This window comes from Cherax quadricarinatus, chromosome 93 (assembly GCF_038502225.1).
Source record: "Cherax quadricarinatus isolate ZL_2023a chromosome 93, ASM3850222v1, whole genome shotgun sequence".
In the NCBI taxonomy this organism is placed as follows: domain Eukaryota; kingdom Metazoa; phylum Arthropoda; class Malacostraca; order Decapoda; family Parastacidae; genus Cherax; species Cherax quadricarinatus.
Window position 1 is genome coordinate 1,558,328 of NC_091384.1, and position 20,250 is coordinate 1,578,577.

The window sequence follows — 20,250 nt, forward strand, 5'->3', positions numbered from 1 at the left end:
GCAGACATGCAGGGAGTGTAGCAGGCATGCAGGGAGTGTAGCAGACATGCAGGGAGTGTAGCAGGCATGCAGGGAGTGTAGCAGACATGCAGGGAGTGTAGCAGACATGCAGGGAGTGTAGCAGGCATGCAGGGAGTGTAGCAGGCATACAGGGAGTGTAGCAGACATGCAGGGAGTGTATCAGGCATGCAGGGAGTGTATCAGGCATGCAGGGAGTGTAGCAGGCATGCAGGGAGTGTAGCAGGCATGCAGGGAGTGTAGCAGGCATGCAGGGAGTGTAGCAGGCATGCAGGGAGTGTAGCAGGCATGCAGGGAGTGTAGCAGACATGCAGGGAGTGTAGCAGACATGCAGGGAGTGTAGTAGGCATGCAGGGAGTGTAGCAGACATGCAGGGAGTGTAGCAGACATGCAGGGAGTGTAGCAGACATGCAGGGAGTGTAGCAGACATGCAGGGAGTGTAGCAGGCATGCAGGGAGTGTAGCAGACATGCAGGGAGTGTAGCAGGCATGCAGGGAGTGTAGCAGGCATGCAGGGAGTGTAGCAGACATGCAGGGAGTGTAGCAGGCATGCAGGGAGTGTAGCAGACATGCAGGGAGTGTAGCAGACATGCAGGGAGTGTAGCAGGCATGCAGGGAGTGTAGCAGACATGCAGGGAGTGTAGCAGGCATGCAGGGAGTGTAGCAGACATGCAGGGAGTGTAGCAGACATGCAGGGAGTGTAGCAGACATGCAGGGAGTGTAGCAGGCATGCAGGGAGTGTAGCAGACATGCAGGGAGTGTAGCAGGCATGCAGGGAGTGTAGCAGACATGCAGGGAGTGTAGCAGACATGCAGGGAGTGTAGCAGGCATGCAGGGAGTGTAGCAGACATGCAGGGAGTGTAGCAGGCATGCAGGGAGTGTAGCAGGCATGCAGGGAGTGTAGCAGACATGCAGGGAGTGTAGCAGACATGCAGGGAGTGTAGCAGGCATGCAGGGAGTGTAGCAGGCATGCAGGGAGTGTAGCAGACATGCAGGGAGTGTAGCAGGCATGCAGGGAGTGTAGCAGACATGCAGGGAGTGTAGCAGGCATGCAGGGAGTGTAGCAGGCATGCAGGGAGTGTAGCAGACATGCAGGGAGTGTAGCAGGCATGCAGGGAGTGTAGCAGACATGCAGGGAGTGTAGCAGACATGCAGGGAGTGTAGCAGGCATGCAGGGAGTGTAGCAGACATGCAGGGAGTGTAGCAGGCATGCAGGGAGTGTAGCAGACATGCAGGGAGTGTAGCAGACATGCAGGGAGTGTAGCAGACATGCAGGGGGAGTGTAGCAGGCATGCAGGGAGTGTAGCAGACATGCAGGGAGTGTAGCAGGCATGCAGGGAGTGTAGCAGACATGCAGGGAGTGTAGCAGACATGCAGGGAGTGTAGCAGGCATGCAGGGAGTGTAGCAGACATGCAGGGAGTGTAGCAGGCATGCAGGGAGTGTAGCAGGCATACAGGGAGTGTAGCAGACATGCAGGGAGTGTATCAGGCATGCAGGGAGTGTATCAGGCATGCAGGGAGTGTAGCAGGCATGCAGGGAGTGTAGCAGGCATGCAGGGAGTGTAGCAGGCATGCAGGGAGTGTAGCAGGCATGCAGGGAGTGTAGCAGGCATGCAGGGAGTGTAGCAGACATGCAGGGAGTGTAGCAGACATGCAGGGAGTGTAGTAGGCATGCAGGGAGTGTAGCAGACATGCAGGGAGTGTAGCAGACATGCAGGGAGTAGCAGACATACAGGGAGTGTAGCAGGCATGCAGGGAGTGTAGCAGACATGCAGGGAGTGTAGCAGACATGCAGGGAGTGTAGCAGGCATGCAAGGAGTGTAGCAGGCATGCAGGGAGTGTAACAGGCATGCAGGGAGTGTAGCAGGCATGCAGGGAGTGTAGCAGGCATGCAGGGAGTGTAGCAGGCATGCAGGGAGTGTAGCAGGCATGCAGGGAGTGTAGCAGACATGCAGGGAGTGTAGCAAGCATGCAGGGAGTGTAGCAGGCATGCAGGGAGTGTAGCAGACATGCAGGGAGTGTAGCAGACATGCAGGGAGTGTAGCAGGCATGCAGGGAGTGTAGCAGGCATGCAGGGAGTTTAGCAGGCATGCAGGGAGTGTGGCAGACATGTAGGGAGTGTAGCAGACATGCAGGAATTGTAGCAGGCATGCAGGGAGTGTAGCAGACATGCAGGGAGTGTAGCACACATGCAGGGAGTGTAGCACACATGCAGGGAGTGTAGCAGGCATGCAGGGAGTGTAGCAGACATGCAGGGAGTGTAGCAGGCATGCAGGGAGTGTAGCAGGCATGCAGGGAGTGTAGCAGGCATGCAGGGAGTGTAGCAGGCATACTGGGAGTGTAGCAAGCATGCAGGGAGTGTAGCAGGCATGCAGGGTGTGTAGCAGGCATGCAGGGAGTGTAGCAGGCATGCAGGGAGTGTAGCAGGCATGCAGGGAGTGTAGCAGACATGCAAGGAGTGTAGCAGGCATGCAGGGAGTGTAGCAGACATGCAGGGAGTGTAGCAGACATGCAGGGAGTTTAGCAGACATGTTGGGAGTGTAACAGCCATGCAGGGAGTGTAACAGCCGTGCAGGGAGTGTGACAGGCATGCAGGGAGTGTAACAGACATGCAGGGAGTGTAACAGGCATGCAGGGAGTGTAACAGATGTGCAGGGAGTGTAACAGATATGCAGGGAGTGTAGCAGATATGCTGGGAGTGTAGCAGGCATGCAAGGAGTGTAACAGGCATGCAGGGAGTGTAACAGGCATGCAGGGAGTGTAACAGGCATGCAGGGAGTGTAGCAGACATGCAGGGAGTGTAACAGCCATGCAGGGAGTGTAGCAGACATGCAGGGAGTGTAGCAGGCATGCAGGGAGTGTAGCAGACATGCAGGGAGTGTAGCAGACATGCAGGGAGTGTAGCAGGCATGCAGGGAGTGTAGCAGACATGCAGGGAGTGTAGCAGACATGCAGGGAGTGTAGCAGAGATGCAGGGAGTGTAACAGGCATGCAGGGATGACAGGCATAGCAGACATGGGGATAACAGGCATAGCAGACATGCAGAGAGTGTAGCAGACATGCAGGGAGTGTAGCAGGCATACAGGGAGTGTAGCAGACATGCAGGGAGTGTTACAGACATGCAGGGAGTGTAGCAGTCATGCAGGGAGTGTAGCAGTCATGCTGGGAGTGTAGCAGACATGCTGGGAGTGTAGCAGACATGCAGGGAGTGTAGCAGACATGCAGAGAGTGTAGCAGACATGCAGAGAGTGTAGCAGACATGCAGAGAGTGTAGCAGACATGCTGGGAGTGTAGCAGACATGCTGGGAGTTTAGCAGACATACAGGGAGTGTAGCAGACATGCAGGGAGTGTAGCAGACATGCAGAGAGTGTAGCAGACATGCAGGGAGTGTAGCAGACATGCAGGGAGTGTAGCAGACATGCAGGGAGTGTAGCAGACATGCAGGGAGTGTAGCAGGCATGCAGGGAGTGTAGCAGACATGCAGGGAGTGTAGCAGGCATGCAGGGAGTGTAGCAGACATGCAGGGAGTGTAGCAGACATGCAGGGAGTGTAGCAGACATGCAGGGAGTGTAGCAGGCATGCAGGGAGTGTAGCAGACATGCAGGGAGTGTAGCAGGCATGCAGGGAGTGTAGCAGACATGCAGGGAGTGTAGCAGACATGCAGGGAGTGTAGCAGGCATGCAGGGAGTGTAGCAGACATGCAGGGAGTGTAGCAGGCATGCAGGGAGTGTAGCAGACATGCAGGGAGTGTAGCAGACATGCAGGGAGTGTAGCAGGCATGCAGGGAGTGTAGCAGACATACAGGGAGCGTAGCAGACATGCAGGGAGTGTAGCAGACAGTGTATCAGGCATGCAGGGAGTGTAGCAGGCATGCAGGGAGTGTAGCAGGCACAGGGAGTGTAGCAGACATGCAGGGAGTGTAGCAGGTATGCAGGGAGTGCAGCAGTCATGCAGGAAGTGTAGCAGGCATGTAGGGAGTGTAGTAGGCATGCAGGGAGTGTAGCAGACATGCAGGGAGTGTAGCAGACATGCAGGTAGTAGCAGACATACAGGGAGTGTAGCAGGCATGCAGGGAGTGTAGCAGACATGCAGGGAGTGTAGCAGACATGCAGGGAGTGTAGCAGGCATGCAAGGAGTGTAGCAGGCATGCAGGGAGTGTAACAGGCATGCAGGGAGTGTAGCAGGCATGCAGGGAGTGTAGCAGGCATGCAGGGAGTGTAGCAGGCATGCAGGGAGTGTAGCAGACATGCAGGGAGTGTAGCAAGCATGCAGGGAGTGTAGCAGGCATGCAGGGAGTGTAGCAGACATGCAGGGAGTGTAGCAGGGAGTGTAGCAGGCATGCAGGGAGTGTAGCAGGCATGCAGGGAGTTTAGCAGGCATGCAGGGAGTGTGGCAGACATGTAGGGAGTGTAGCAGACATGCAGGAATTGTAGCAGGCATGCAGGGAGTGTAGCACACATGCAGGGAGTGTAGCACACATGCAGGGAGTGTAGCAGACATGCAGTAAGTGTAGCAGGCATGAAAGGAGTGTAGCGGACAAGCAGGGAGGGTAGAAGGCATGCAGGGAGTGTAGGAAGCATGCAGGGAGTGAATCAGGGATGGAGTGTAGCAGGCATACCGGGAGTGTAGCAAGCATGCAGGGAGTATAGCTGACATGCAGGGAGGGTAGCAGGCATGCAGGGAGTGTAGCAGGCATGAAGGGAGTGTAGCAGGCATGCAGGGAGTGTAGCAGACATGCAAGGAGTGTAGCAGGCATGCAGGGAGTGTAGCAGACATGCAGGGAGTGTAGCAGACATGCAGGGAGTGTAGCAGACATGTTGGGAGTGTAACAGCCATGCAGGGAGTGTAACAGCCGTGCAGGGAGTGTGACAGGCATGCAGGGAGTGTAACAGACATGCAGGGAGTGTAACAGGCATGCAGGGAGTGTAACAGATGTGCAGGGAGTGTAACAGATATGCAGGGAGTGTAGCAGATATGCTGGGAGTGTAGCAGGCATGCAGGGAGTGTAGCAGGCATGCAAGGAGTGTAACAGGCATGCAGGGAGTGTAACAGGCATGCAGGGAGTGTAGCAGACATGCAGGGAGTGTAACAGCCATGCAGGGAGTGTAGCAGACATGCAGGGAGTGTAGCAGGCATGCAGGGAGTGTAGCAGACATGCAGGGAGTGTAGCAGGCATGCAGGGAGTGTAACAGGCATGCAGGGAGTGTAGCAGACATGCAGGGAGTGTAGCAGACATGCAGAGAGTGTAGCAGGCATGCAGGGAGTGTAGCAGACATGCAGGGAGTGTAGCAGACATGCAGGGAGTGTAGCAGACATGCAGGGAGTGTAACAGCCATGCAGGGAGTGTAGCAGGCATGCAGGGAGTGTAACAGGCATGCAGGGAGTGTAGCAGACATGCAGGGAGTGTAACAGCCATGCAGGGAGTGTAGCAGACATGCAGGGAGTGTAGCAGGCATGCAGGGAGTGTAGCAGACATGCAGGGAGTGTAACAGGCATGCAGGGAGTGTAGCAGGCATACAAGGAGTGTAACAGACATGCAGGGAGTGTAGCAGACATGCAGAGAGTGTAGCAGGCATGCAGGGAGTGTAGCAGACATGCAGGGAGTGTAGCAGACATGCAGGGAGTGTAGCAGAGATGCAGGGAGTGTAACAGGCATGCAGGGATGACAGGCATAGCAGACATGGGGATAACAGGCATAGCAGACATGCAGAGAGTGTAGCAGACATGCAGGGAGTGTAGCAGGCATACAGGGAGTGTAGCAGACATGCAGGGAGTGTTACAGACATGCAGGGAGTGTAGCAGTCATGCAGGGAGTGTAGCAGTCATGCTGGGAGTGTAGCAGACATGCTGGGAGTGTAGCAGACATGCAGGGAGTGTAGCAGACATGCAGAGAGTGTAGCAGACATGCAGAGAGTGTAGCAGACATGCAGAGAGTGTAGCAGACATGCAGGGAGTGTAGCAGACATGCAGTGAGTGTAGCAGACATGCAGGGAGTGTAGCAGACATGCAGGGAGTGTAGCAGACATGCAGAGAGTGTAGCAGACATGCAGGGAGTGTAGCAGACATGCAGGGAGTGTAGCAGACATGCAGAGAGTGTAGCAGACATGCAGGGAGTGTAGCAGACATGCAGGGAGTGTAGCAGACATGCAGGGAGTGTAGCAGGCATGCAGGGAGTGTAGCAGACATGCAGGGAGTGTAGCAGACATGCAGAGTGTTTAGCAGACATGCAGGGAGTGTAGTAGACATGCAGAGTGTTTAGCAGACATGCAGGGAGTGTAGCAGACATGCAGAGTGTTTAGCAGACATGCAGGGAGTGTAGCAGACATGCAGGGAGTGTAGCAGACATGCAGAGAGTGTAGCAGACATGCAGGGAGTATAGCAGACATGCAGAGAGTGTAGCAGACATGCAGAGAGTGTAGCAGACATGCAGGGAGTATAGCAGACATGCAGAGAGTGTAGCAGACATGCAGAGAGTGTAGCAGACATGCAGAGAGTGTAGCAGACATGCAGAGAGTGTAGCAGACATGCAGGGAGTATAGCAGACATGCAGAGAGTGTAGCAGACATGCAGGGAGTGTAGCAGACATGCTGGGAGTGTAGCATCAATATGTAATACTGATTTAAGTGTTAAAAAAAATTATTTTTCTGTGAATATTTTAGTCTGGAACAGATTAATTGTATTCTTATGGGAAATATTATTTCGGTTTTCAGCCATTTCGGTCTTACCTGGAGTTTACCTGGAGAGAGTTCCGGGGGTCAACGCCCCCGCGGCTCGGTCTTTGACCAGGCCTCCTGGTGGATCAGAGCCTGATCAACCAGGCTGTTGCTGCTGGCTGCACGCAAACCAGCGTACGAGCCACAGCCCGGCTGGTCAGGAACCGACTTTAGGTGCTTGTCCAGTGCCAGCTTGAAGACTGCCAGGGGTCTGTTGGTAATCCCCCTTATCTATGCTGGGAGGCAGTTGAACAGTCTCGGGCCCCTGACACTTATTGTATGGTCTCTTAACGTGCTAGTGACACCCCTGCTTTTCATTGGGGGGATGTTGCATCGTCTGCGAAGTCTTTTGCTTTCGTAGTGAGTGATTTTCGTGTGCAAGTTCGGTACTAGTCCCTCTAGGATTTTCCAGGTGTATATAATCATGTATCTCTCCCGCCTGCGTTCCAGGGAATACAGTTTTAGGAACCTCAAGTGCTCCTAGTAATTGAGGTATTTTATCTCCGTTATGCGCGCTGTGAAGGTTCTCTGTACATTTTCTAGGTCAGCAATTTCACCTGCCTTGAAAGGTGCTGTTAGTGTGCAGAAATATTCCAGCCTAGATAGAACAAGTGACCTGAAGAGTGTCATCATGGGCTTGGCCTCCCTAGTTTTGAAGGTTCTCATTATCCATCCTGTCATTTTTCTAGCAGATGCGATTGATACAATGTTATGGTCCTTGAAGGTGAGATCCTCCGACATGATCACTCCCAGGTCTTTGACATTGGTGTTTCGCTCTATTTTGTGGCCAGAATTTGTTTTGTACTCTCATGAAGATTTAATTTCCTCGTATTTACCATATCTGAGTAATTGAAATTTCTCTTCGTTGAACTTCATATTGTTTTCTGCAGCCCACTGAAAGATTCGGTTGATGTCCGCCTGGAGCCTTGCAGTGTCTGCAATGGAAGACACTGTCATGCAGATTCGGGTGTCATCTGCAAAGGAAGACACGGTGCTGTGGCTGACATCCTTGTCTATGTCGGATATGACTATGAGGAACAAGATGGGAGCGAGTACTGTGCCTTGTGGAACAGAGCTTTTCACCGTAGCTGCCTCGGACTTTACTCTGTTGACGACTACTCTCTGTGTTCTGTTAGTGAGGAAATTATAGATCCATCGACCGACTTTTCCTGTTATTCCTTTAGCACGTATTTTGTGCGCTATTACACCATGGTCACACTTGTCGAAGGCTTTTGCAAAGTCTGTATATATTACATCTGCATTCTTATTATCATCTAGTGCATTTAGGACCTTGTCGTAGTGATCCAATAGTTGAGACAGACAGGAGCGACCTGTTCTAAACCCATGTTGCCCTGGGTTGTGTAACTGATGGGTTTCTAGATGGGTGGTGATCTTGCTTCTTAGGACCCTTTCAAAGATTTTTATGATATGGGATGTTAGTGCTATCGGTCTGTAGTTCTTTGCTGTTGCTTTACTGCCCCCTTTGTGGAGTGGGGCTATGTCTTGTTGTTTTTAGTAACTGTGGGACGACCCCCGTGTCCATGCTCCCTCTCCATAGGATGGAAAAGGCTCGTGATAGGGGCTTCTTGCAGTTCTTGATGAACACGGAGTTCCACGAGTCTGGCCCTGGGGCAGAGTAGCTCACTCATTTCCTTGCTGTCATCTGTGTTGGACGCATCTTGTTTAAGTAGGGGCCCAATACTAGACGTTGTTCTCGACTTTGATTTGGCATAGGAGAAGAAATACTTTGGGTTTCTTTCGATTTCATTTATGGCTTTTAGTTCTTCCCGCGATTCCTGACTCCTATAAGATTCCTTTAGCTTAAGTTCGATGCTTGCTATTTCTCTGACCAGTGTCTCCCTATGCATTTCAGATATATTGACCTCTTTTAGCCGCTCTGTTATTCTTTTCCGTCGCCTGTAAAGGGAGCGCCTGTCTCTTTCTATTTTACATCTACTCCTCCTTTTTCTTAGAGGAATAAGCCTTGTGCATACATCGAGTGCCACCAAGTTAATCTGTTCTAGGCATAAGTTGGGGTCTGTGTTGCTTAGTATATCTTCCCAGCTTATATCGGTTAGGACTTGGTTTACTTGGTCCCACTTTATGTTTTTGTTATTGAAGTTGAATTTGGTGAATGCTCCCTCTTGACTAGTCTCATTGTCGGTCTGGGGCTCCTCGCATACATGTCTGAACCTCAATTATGTTGTGATCTGAGTATATTGTTTTTGATATGGTGGCATTTCTTATCAGATCATCATTGTTAGTGAAGATGAGGTCTAGTGTATTCTCCAGTCTAGTAGGCTCTATTATTTGCTGGTTTAAATTGAATTTTGTGCAGAGATTTAAAAGCTCGTGTGAGTGTGAGTTTTCATCAGAGCTGCCTCCTGGTGTTATTACTGCAACAATATTATTTGCTATATTCCTCCATTTTAGGTGCCTTAAGTTGAAATCCCCCAGGAGCAAGATGTTGGGTGCAGGAGCTGGAAGATTTTCCAGACAGTGGTCAATTTTTAGCAGCTGTTCCTGGAATTGCTGGGATGTTGCATCCGGAGGCTTGTAGACTACCACAATGACTAGGTTTTGGTTCTCGACCTTTACTACTAAAACTTCCACTACATCATTTGAAGCATTAAGCAGTTCTGTGCAAATAAGTGACTCTGCAATGTACAGGCCAACCCCCCCCCCCCTCCCCGTTTTGCCTGTTCACTCTGTCACATCTGTATAGGTTGTAACCTGGGATCCATATTTCGTTGTCCAAGTGATCCTTTATGTGGGTCTCAGTGAAAGCCGTGAACATTGCCTTTGCCTCTGCAAGCAGTCCACGGATGAAAGGTATTTTGTTGTTTGTTGCTGGCTTTAGACCCTGTATATTTGCAAAGAAGAATGTCATCGGACTGGTGGTATTGCTGGTACTGGGGGGGGGGGGGGGTTTCTGGCATTAGTATCTGTATCTGTTGGTTTGGAGTGGAGGCCATCGACTGTGGTTCCACTCCAGGAATGACTGGATTTGGTGTACGATTTCTGCTATTTCCTGCCAGTTTTTTTTCCTTCCTGGCACTAAAAAACCTCTCCCTCTTGAGTGGCTGTGGAACGGATTACAGCCGATAACCGAGGGTCCACTGTATGCAGATTTTCTAACTGGGGAAGGTGGCATTCGGTGCCCCTAACTCGGGAAGGTGGCGTTCCATGCCCCTAACCCAGGAAGGTGGCGTTCAGTGCCCCTAACTCGGGAAGGTGGCCGAACAAATTCACATCTACTATAAATTGTAATTATCGGAACATACAAACTACATAAAAAATAAAGTACATGTATATAGGCAACATTTCTGCAAGTGGCAGGATTTGATGTTGCCACCACATCAGCATCTAGTGCCAATTTCACCACTATATTTTAGTAAGTATTGGCCCTAAAAAAAAATTTGTCATATTACACAGAAAATTACCCTTTTTTTTTTTCTTTTCAAAATATTTGGAGGGCTAATGGAGAAGCAGAGATCAACACCATGACAGTTAAAGGGTTATATTATTATTTATTCATTATTATTATTGCTTTTATCAAAACATTTTTCCGCTATACAATTGTCTTTTTTGCCACTCAGCCTCGTCATTTATGTATTATTACAATCAAAACTTAGCACTAAACCCACAAGGCTCATTTGTCTCCATAGATAAGTTGCATAATATTAAATTACAGTAGGACCCCTGCATCCGTGGGTCCGGTATCCGCAGTTTACCGTGACCCGAAAATAACCCTTAATTTTGCTTAATAATTGTCTCTGAGTGCAATAGTGATAATGGAAGTTCTTCAAAGCCTAAGAGAAACCGTGAAGTATTTCCCATTAATGAAAAAGTGATAATTCTCCATTTAATGTGTGTAACTTATAAATTTAAGTTATATAGGTATGTACGTAAATGAAAAACAACTTATGTATAGGGTTCACTACTATCTGCAGTTTCGGTATCCGTGGCAGGTCCTTGGAACATTTCCTCCGCGGATATGGGGGTCCTACTGTAATTGATTTATGTTAGCCGTCCATGTGTTTTTGAGTGCAGTGCGTGAGGACGTTGATGATGTGATGTTGGGTATATTGAAAGTAATGAAAACATTAACAGTATTCATAATTATTTTATTCATGGAGAAGAAGTAAATATACGTATAAGGGTCGTACATTGCCTGGAAAATGGGAGGTAATGAAGTTTGATGCGAGGAGAGGGAGAGGTGGCTTTAATTCTCCAATATATATTATAAGAAAATGTAACAAGTGCTGCACCTGTTGGAAATTTAAAAAAAATATAAGATGAATTGATCATTGAAGACGGGACACCTGCTATTATTATTATCAAAAGCGCTAAACCTACAAGGGTCATACAGTGCAGGCCACCAGCTATAACTACAAATAGGTACAGTAAACTCTTAATATATGTAACTAAGAATGATGATTCTCTAAGTGTCCAGTAAATCACAATAAGAATAAACTAGTACCCTACTGTATACTTGTACAAAGTTTACATCAACTACTATATTTCGGAGTTTACCGAGTGGATTTTGTCTTATTATTTTAGAGATTTGCTATATCAACACATTATTTTGAGGGTTTATTGTAATTATAAATACATAATTACTAGCATCAAATCACCATTTTAAAGAGAATAAAAATGTACAGTGTGCGTTTATGCTAATTAAATCATTCGTCTTCCTGCAGGAACTCATGAGTCGCATCGAGCCGACAATATTTGAGTGGACAGCGAAGGTAAATGGCAGCATCAGTGCAGAACACGGCATTGGCTTCAAAAAGCGCAATTTTATTCACTACTCTAAGTCGCATTCTGCTATAGCTTTAATGAGACAACTCAAGTCACTCATGGATCCCAATGGAATCCTCAACCCCTACAAAGTTCTTCCTGATAACAAATAACCTTAAACATGAACAGTTTGGAGGGATATGTTGTGTATCTCTATACGTATATGCTTCTAAACTGTTGTGTTCTGAGCACCTCTGCAAAAACAGTGATTATGTGTGAGTGTGGTGAAAGTGTTGAATGATGATGAAAGTATTTTCTTTTTGGGGATTTTCTTTCTTTTTTTGGGTCACCCTGCCTCGGTGGGAGACGACCGACTTGTTGGGGAAAAAAAACAAAAACGAGTGCTTGCCATAGACTCTAACCTAAAACAAGTGCCAATCAGACAGGTTTTCACATTCAGGTCAACTAAGTTATTATTTATTGTAATCACCTCTTAATGGAAATATCTTGATGCTGGTGACAGGCTTTTGTTCCAAGAAACTGAGTGGCTCCCATTCCTCAGGCAATGTGTGAACCCTACGGGTTTAGCACCTAGTCAAAACAATCAGGAGAAGTATTAAACCTTTACGGGTCATATATCAGGTTCGATAAGGATGGGTCTTCCTTGGATCAAGAGCCTCTCACCAGCATCAATGCAGTTTCCTTGAGAAGCAGGTTGATAGATATACAGTGGACCCCCGGTTAACGATATTTTTTCACTCCAGATGTTCAGGTGCCAGTACTGACCGAATTTGTTCCCATAAGAAATATTGTGAAGTAGATTAGTCCATTTCAGACCCCCAAACATACACGTACAAACGCACTTACATAAATATACTTACATAATTGGTCGCATTCGGAGGTAATCGTTATGCGGGGGTCCACTGTATAGGCTGCTGACAGCAACAGCCTGATTAACCAGGTTTTAGTTATGTTTAGAGGAAGTGCTAAACCTGTAAGGGTCATACAATGCCTTGGGAATGGAAGACGGATTCAATCCAAGGAATTGGACTCCCCTTCCCTGGATAGAAGCAGTCAACCCACTTCCCAGGTGTTCCACGACACCTTTGAGCTTAGTACTTCATCTAAATGTAATATACTTGTACATAGTTTTGAAAAAAGTGTTTATTAGTACAGTGGACCCCCGGTTAACGATATTTTTTCACTCCAGAAGTATGTTCAGGTGCCAGTACTGACCGAATTTGTTCCCATAAGGAATATTATGAAGTAGATTAGTCCATTTCAGACCCCCAAACATACACATACAAACCCACTTACATAAATACACTTACATAATTGGTCACATTCGGAGGTAATCGTTATGCGGGGGTCCACTGTATTTTCATATTAAACTTTTGTTGGTATTGCTTGTTCCACTGCACTACTGTTCTTTTAAAATAGTGTTAAACTTTTAGCTGATTTTAGAAGCTATCATAAATAGTATACAATAACAAGTTGATGAGTAAGATGTATGCAGCATTTAGGTATATTGATGCATTTCACCTGTACAGCAGTCTTTTGTCTAATACAGAGGTAATTACAGTACTGGAGACAGTAGTGGTAGAGAGATTTCTGACATAATCATTGTCAACCTTGATAGGTGGTAAGTCCTTGTCTGCAGTAGTAGCATAGACACTTGTATGCTGGAACTGAAAGTGAGGTGTAGAAGCTTGGAGATGACAAAGGTGAGTGGGGCCCACTAGTGGAAGTAGGTCATGCTAAAGTTACTAGCAACCTTTCTGTTAGTGAACCTTGCTCACCTGTGATATCTTCAAGTTACTCCATCTAACTTTCAGTATGCGTGTAGTATACTAAGACTGGCCTCGTGCTTCTGCCTTAAACTTAAGACTGACCATTTATCAAGGTTGAGGGAGTGATTGCCTCAATATTACCTCTACTGCTACTGTCTCTAGTATTGTAATTGCCTGTGAATGATGAAACATTCTGCACAGGTGAAGTACATCATTAATAAAGATACCGAGGCGTTGCATGTAATTTACTCGTCCACTAACTCAAGGATAACACATCAAGTTGTGTGTGTCAATGCTTAAGAGTATCCCATGTACTCAGGAAAGCAGTAATGCAAATAAGACAATCTTGTATTAATGTTGGTAGAATTAGCAACAATATGTTGGGTATTATTATTATTATAATCAAAAAGAAGCGCTAAGCCACAAGGGCTATACAGCGCTGCAATATGTTAGGTAAAAGGACACAAGTGCAACTAATGTGACATTTTATTGTGGCAACGTTTTGCTCTCCAGGAGCTTTACCAAGCCGTTACAAACAATACATGGCCACAGAGGGTATATATAGGCTTAGAGTGAGGTGTAATACTAGTGGTACTAGTAGTAGAAATATTAGTTGTAGCAGTAATACAATATGGTAGAACAGTCAACTTGTACATGAGAAAGGTAAAAAAAGCTATTACTTAGGTAGCATAAAAATAGGTTAGACAAATAATTCTCTTAGTGGTTGGATTTGAGGAGGTATGTTTCAGTGTTCCTCTTCTGTTATGTTCTTGTGCAGTATTAGCAGCAGAGACTATGTGATGGCAGGGTTTATTGTTTTTAGGAGTATTTTTCAGAGATAATGATGCTGCCTTAATTTTGCTTGTGTTAGAAACAGAAATTAATGATTCAAGGCATTTAAGTCTGCGGAAATTATGTTCTCTGATCTCTAGTCGGGCGTCGTTGAATTTCACAAGGTGATTGGTGGAATTTCGGTGTTGTACACAGGCATTGTTCAAGTTATCATTACTACATGCATTAATGTGTTCATTGAGGCATGTCTTGAGGTTCCTTGCTCTTTCACCTACATATAGTCTTATCACAGCCTCCACAAAGTTTAGTGTAAGCTCCTGCATTGACTGGTTCATGTCGGTTTGATTTTGTCCTGGTTAGATCCCTTACGGAAGTGCTGGATGCGATGGCGACTCTAGTGTCTGTTTGTGCTAGTACCTTGGAAATGTTCAATGCAACCTGGCTGTTGGGAAGGATTATGACTTTGTTGGAAGTGGTGTTGGTGTGTGAAGAATTGATGATCTGAAGAGCTCTTTTCTTGCAGTCTTTGATGAAAAAGGAAGGAAAATGTAGATCAGTGAACGTTTGGTGTAAGTACATTCCTTGTCAAGAAACTCAGGATTACAAATTCGGTATGCTCCCAGGAAAAATCCTATTATTTTGACTGGAATAGAAGTGGGCGAGATCATTTTTATTGGTAGGTTTATGGTAAACTTGAAATCTTAGATCGTTATCAACTTTGTGAATGAGAACGTCTAGAAAAGGTAGCTTGTCATTGGACTCTTCTAGAGTAAACTAGATGGCTGGTTCAGCTGCGTTGAGCCTTGCCTGAAAATTCCGCACATCAAAACGTTTGGGAGTTATGAGGACATCGTCCACATAATGTAACCATGTGACACTGGTGGGGATGATGAAGCGCTCAGCTTCCAGGTGCTTCATATACAAGTTTTGATGTGCGGAATTTTCAGGCAAGGCTCAACACAGCTGAACCAGCCATCTAGTTTACTCTAGAAGAGTCCAATGACAAGCTACCTTTTCTAGACGTTCTCATTCACAAAGTTGATAACGATCTAAGATTTCAAGTTTACCGTAAACCTACCAATAAAAATGATCTTGCCCACTTCTATTCCAGTCAAGATAATAGGATCAAAAGAGGCATCATAGGATTTTTCCTGGGAGCATACCGAATTTGTAGTCCTGAGTTTCTTGACAAGGAATGTACTTACACCAAACGTTCACTGATCTACATTTTCCTTCCTTTTTCATCAAAGACTGCAAGAAAAGAGCTCTTCAGATCATCAATTCTTCACACACCAACACCACTTCCAACAAAGTCATAATCCTTCCCAACAGCCAGGTTGCATTGAACATTTCCAAGGTACTAGCACAAACAGACACTAGAGTCGCCATCGCATCCAGCACTTCCGTAAGGGATCTAACCAGGACAAAATCAAACCACCATGAACCAGTCAATGCAGGAGCTTACACTACACCTTGTGGAGGCTGTGATAAGACTATATGTAGGTGAAAGAGCAAGGAACCTCAAAACACACTTCAATGAACACATTAATGCATGTATTAATGATAACTTGAACAATGCCTGTGTACAACACCGGAATTCCACCAATCACCTTGTGAAATTCAACGACGCCCGACTAGAGATCAGAGAACATAATTTCCGCAGACGTAAATGCCTTGAATCGTTAATTTCTGTTTCTAACACAAGCAAAATTAAGGCAGCATCATTATCTCTGAAAAATACTCCTAAAAACAATAAACTCTGCCATCACATAGTCTCTGCTGCTAATACTGCACAAGAACATAACAGAAGAGGAACACTGAAACATACCTCCTCAAATCCAACCACTAAGAGAATTATTTGTCTAACCTATTTTTATGCTACCTAAGTAATAGCTTTTTTTACCTTTCTCATGTACAAGTTGACTGTTCTACCATATTGTATTACTGCTACAACTAATATTTCTACTACTAGTACCACTAGTATTACACCTCACTCTAAGCCTATATATACCCTCTGTGGCCATGTATTGTTTGTAACGGCTTGGTAAAGCTCCTGGAGAGCGAAACGTTGCCACAATAAATGTCACATTAGTTGCACTTGTGTCCTTTTACCTAACATGACTATATTGACTTTCAACTGAACTCATCAGTAGAATGTACAACAGAGGAAAGCAATAAAGAGGACTAACAGATCAGGTGAAAAGATAAATGCAGCCCTTCAGCGAGCCTACAGATTCATGCTAATGCAGCTGCTGAATTATTATACGTTTGACAAATATAAGAGAGAATGGTTAGATTTGAAGACAACATCCTAGCATAGACCAGCAAGCCTACTGCAGTATTCTTACATTCTTACGTTGTAATGATTAATAAAATATGTAACAACTCAACAAGAGTATTGCTAAGTTCGTCTACCCTTGATTTGTTCGCAGTCACACTGTTTCTTCAAAGAATATTTAGTTCAATTACAAAGTTTCAATTTTCCCTCAACAGATTGAAATTCTCTTGTATCAATGCTGATTCAATTATTTTTCTCTTATATTGGCATGCATTTTTGTGTGTGGTGGAAGCATCACTAGTTGACAGAATGCTTAGAATTTTGTGTGGATTCAAAGAGCACAGAAATTTGTCTATATCTTGCTGCACATTTATGTTCAGTCTTTCCCTAAACACCGTCCTGTCTGTCCTATATATACTATTATTATTATTATAATCAAGGGGAAGCGCTAAACCCGGAGGATTATACAGCGCCTGGGGAGGGATGTGGAAGGCATTCAGGCTTAATTCAGGGAACTGGAGCACAGATCCAATTTCCTAAATCAAGAGCCCCTCACCAACATCAAGGAACCTTCCTTGAGGGGCATATATATACTGTTACAATCATTACATGGGATGTTAGAAACACCTGGACCCTTGTAGGTTTAGTACTTAGTTCTGACTGCAATAATATAAACACCTACTGTTTCAACAGATAGAGGGTTAATGTATTTAGAAAAATTATTATAATCAAAGCATTCCCAAGTTTATCAAGGCAAGAAGAAGCTGATTGCAAGATTTTTTCCAATTTTGGTTCCATCGTTTGATAAAGCACCACCAACTGTAGTGTAGAAGCTTAACTTTTTGTAACAGGCTTGTATGAACCAGTCAGGATAACCTCAAATCTAACTATTTGCCGATATAATAATCAAGGGGATTATACAGCGCCTGTGGGGGGACATGAAAGGTATTCAGGCTTAATTCAGGGAACTGGAGAACAGATCCAATTCCCTAGATCAAGAGCCCCTCACCAGCATCAAGAAACCTTCCTTGAGTGGTATTTGCTGATAAATCTTTCTAAATGAATGGAATCAAGTCTCTCCTATTATCCTGAAGATGCTTTTCTAAATTGTTCGTAATCACTTCTTTACAACCCTCATCTGACTTAGTAATGTCAGGGTTTTTTGGTTTATTAGGGGCTATGTTGTGGCTTTTAGCTAACCAATTTTTGTTGAAAAAGTCCTAAATACCTATGAAGAAGAGTCATCCTTGACAGAAGTATGACTGTAAATAACAGTGTGACTTTGTCAATGGTCCAAGTCGGACCAAAACGTCATCGTAAGCTTCTCTCTTTTATGTGCGGGTTATTTGTGTATTGAGTATGACTGTAGCTTGGGAAGCCCCCCCCCCCCCAAGTTCTAACTTGTATAAATGGAATATTTTGAATGCTTGTATCCTTCCCTCCATCAACCCTATAGATATGATATGGTATATGTAGATATTTTCACTTGATATAATGATTGTTGAAAAAAGTATCAAAATCTCCCCAATCAATAAATAGTACTAGTTATTTGTAAAGTGGGAAATCAACAATAAACTTCATTCCTAGATAAGTGTTCTACTTATTAAAAATAATCATCAATTAGAAATCACTGACTACAGAAAACCATAACATTTTTATTTATATTCAATATTTTAATCCTGCCACCGAGGTGAAGAAAAATAAAGTATCTTGTTCTAATTGAGAGAATGGAGAATCTAGTCCATTATTAAAACCTAGAAAGATACAATCGGGAAACAATTCAAGGCCTAAGGTTATCCTAACTGGTTCCTACAAACTGGTTTACAAAAACTTAGCAAGAATTTCTACTGTATAGAGTTAAGATCATGAACCCAGGGAAAATGTAGTTGGCATTTCATAAGATGTTGCTGTATAGCCCTTGTGGTTTAGCACTTTTTTTATTATAATAATAATAATGGTAGGTAAGACACATAGGCAACAGTTAGGCAACTTTATTCCGAAACGTTTCGCCTACACAGTAGGCTTCTTCAGTCGAATACAGAAAGTAGGCAGGAACAGTAGAGATGTGAAGACGATGTAATCAGTCCATCACCCTTGAAGTCGTATGTGTCTTACCTACCAACCTGTCGGTATTGTATACCATTTTGATGTTCAATAATAATAATAATTCATATGTTACAGATCAAAAAATTTCTTAAGCAGCTTTTTCTTACCCTAATAAACTCTGCAGTTTTTTTTCTAAACACAAGAACTGTTCGAATATCAGGTATCTATAGCTTCCCATATACGTAATAATTATACAACTGTAGTGTAATAATTTTATAACTGTAGCGTAAGCGTGTGTCTGGCAAGACAGCGATGGAATAAATAAATGATGAGAGTTTTTCTTTTTCGGGCCGCCCTGCCTTGGTGGGAAACAGCCAATGTGTTAATTCAAAAAAATGTAAAAATTATAACTTAGTATGGGACAGACATGACAGCTCTTAAGAGAAACAGTTGAACATAAACAAGACAGCAGGAACAGAAAGTTATACTCTCTTCGCCCCTCACGGAAGGTTCCTTGAAGTTGTTGAGGGGCTCTTGATATAGGGAATTGGATCTGTGCTCCAGTTCCCCGAGTTAAGCCTGAATGCCTTCCACATCCCCCCGGTGCTGTATAATCCTACGGGTTTCAGCGCTTGGCCCGTGCAGCCAGCAGCAACAGCCTTGATTATAATAATAATAATAATACATGGTGCTGTATAATCCTACGGGTTTAGCGCTTCCCCTTGATTATAATAATAATAATAATATGCTCTCTTCAAACACACCAAAAGTAACCATTCTGTCATTATTATAATAAAAAAGAAGCGCTAAACCACAAGGGCTATACAGCGCTGCAACCATTCTATCAACAAAAGTGAAATTTGCCACAGTTGTGCTTGCCCATACAAGAAAAATAATTGAATCAGTACTGATACAAGAAAATTTCAATCTATTGAATGGAAAATTGAAACCTAGCCGTTGCTAAATATGCTTTAAAGAAACAGTTTGACTATAAACATAACAGATCAAGGGTAGACCAACTTACCAATACTGTTGTCGAGTTGCTACACGTTACTCAGGCATTACAACATAAGAATGTAAGAGCACTGCAGTAGGCTTGCTGGTCTATGCTAAGACGTCGTCCTCAAATCTAACCCTCCTCTCTCATGTATATTTGTCCAATCTATTAGTTTCAGTGACTTCATTAGCATAAACCAGTAGACTTACTGAAAGGCTGCATTTATCTTTTCACCCGACTTTGTTTCCCCTGTTCGTTGCCTTCCTTTCTCTGTTGTACATTCTACTGACGAGTCCAGTCGAAGAGTCAAAATAGTCTCCTTTTCATTGCCATTTTGCTGACGACATGTAGAATATGCTTCAGCATTTATGCTCAGATATCCTGTTGGAGAAAATAGAATGTGATTTTTGACAAATAAGATTCTGCCAGAAGTTACTGGCTTGTTTGTTTCTAGATTTACTTTTCATTGGTAGATTATAATTAAAACCTGGAGTTTACCTGGAGAGAGTTCCGGGGGTCAACGCCCCCGCGGCCCGGTCTGTGACCAGGCCTCCTGGTGGATCAGAGCCTGATCAACTAGGCTGTTACTCCTGGCTGCACGCAAACCAACGTACGAGAGACAGCCCGGCTGGTCAGGAACCGACTTTAGGTGCTTGTCCAGTGCCAGCTTGAAGACTGCCAGGGGTCTGTTGGTAATCCCCCTTATGTATGCTGGGAGGCAGTTGAACAGTCTCGGGCCCGACATTGACCAAGCACTAAAACTAATTCGAGTCTTTCATTGATAAATGATGTACGTATAGATGAATAAGAAATGTACAAATACACTTTGATATCCTAATTTAACCCTTTCAGGGTCCAGACCCCCAATCTGAA

At 45.0% G+C, this 20,250-nt stretch overlaps 1 protein-coding gene across 1 annotated transcript in view; it reads left to right on the forward strand.

Annotated features, from left to right (window-relative positions):
• The window catches only part of D2hgdh (D-2-hydroxyglutaric acid dehydrogenase), a 45,299-nt gene extending 33,427 nt beyond the window's left edge, over positions 1–11,872 (forward strand). The window contains exon 9 of the mRNA XM_070104581.1: positions 11,435–11,872. Within this exon, the coding sequence (XP_069960682.1) occupies positions 11,435–11,647 (213 nt within the window). The 3' untranslated portion in view covers positions 11,648–11,872. The remainder of the gene's footprint in view (positions 1–11,434) is intronic.
• Positions 11,873–20,250: the final 8,378 nt, after the last annotated feature.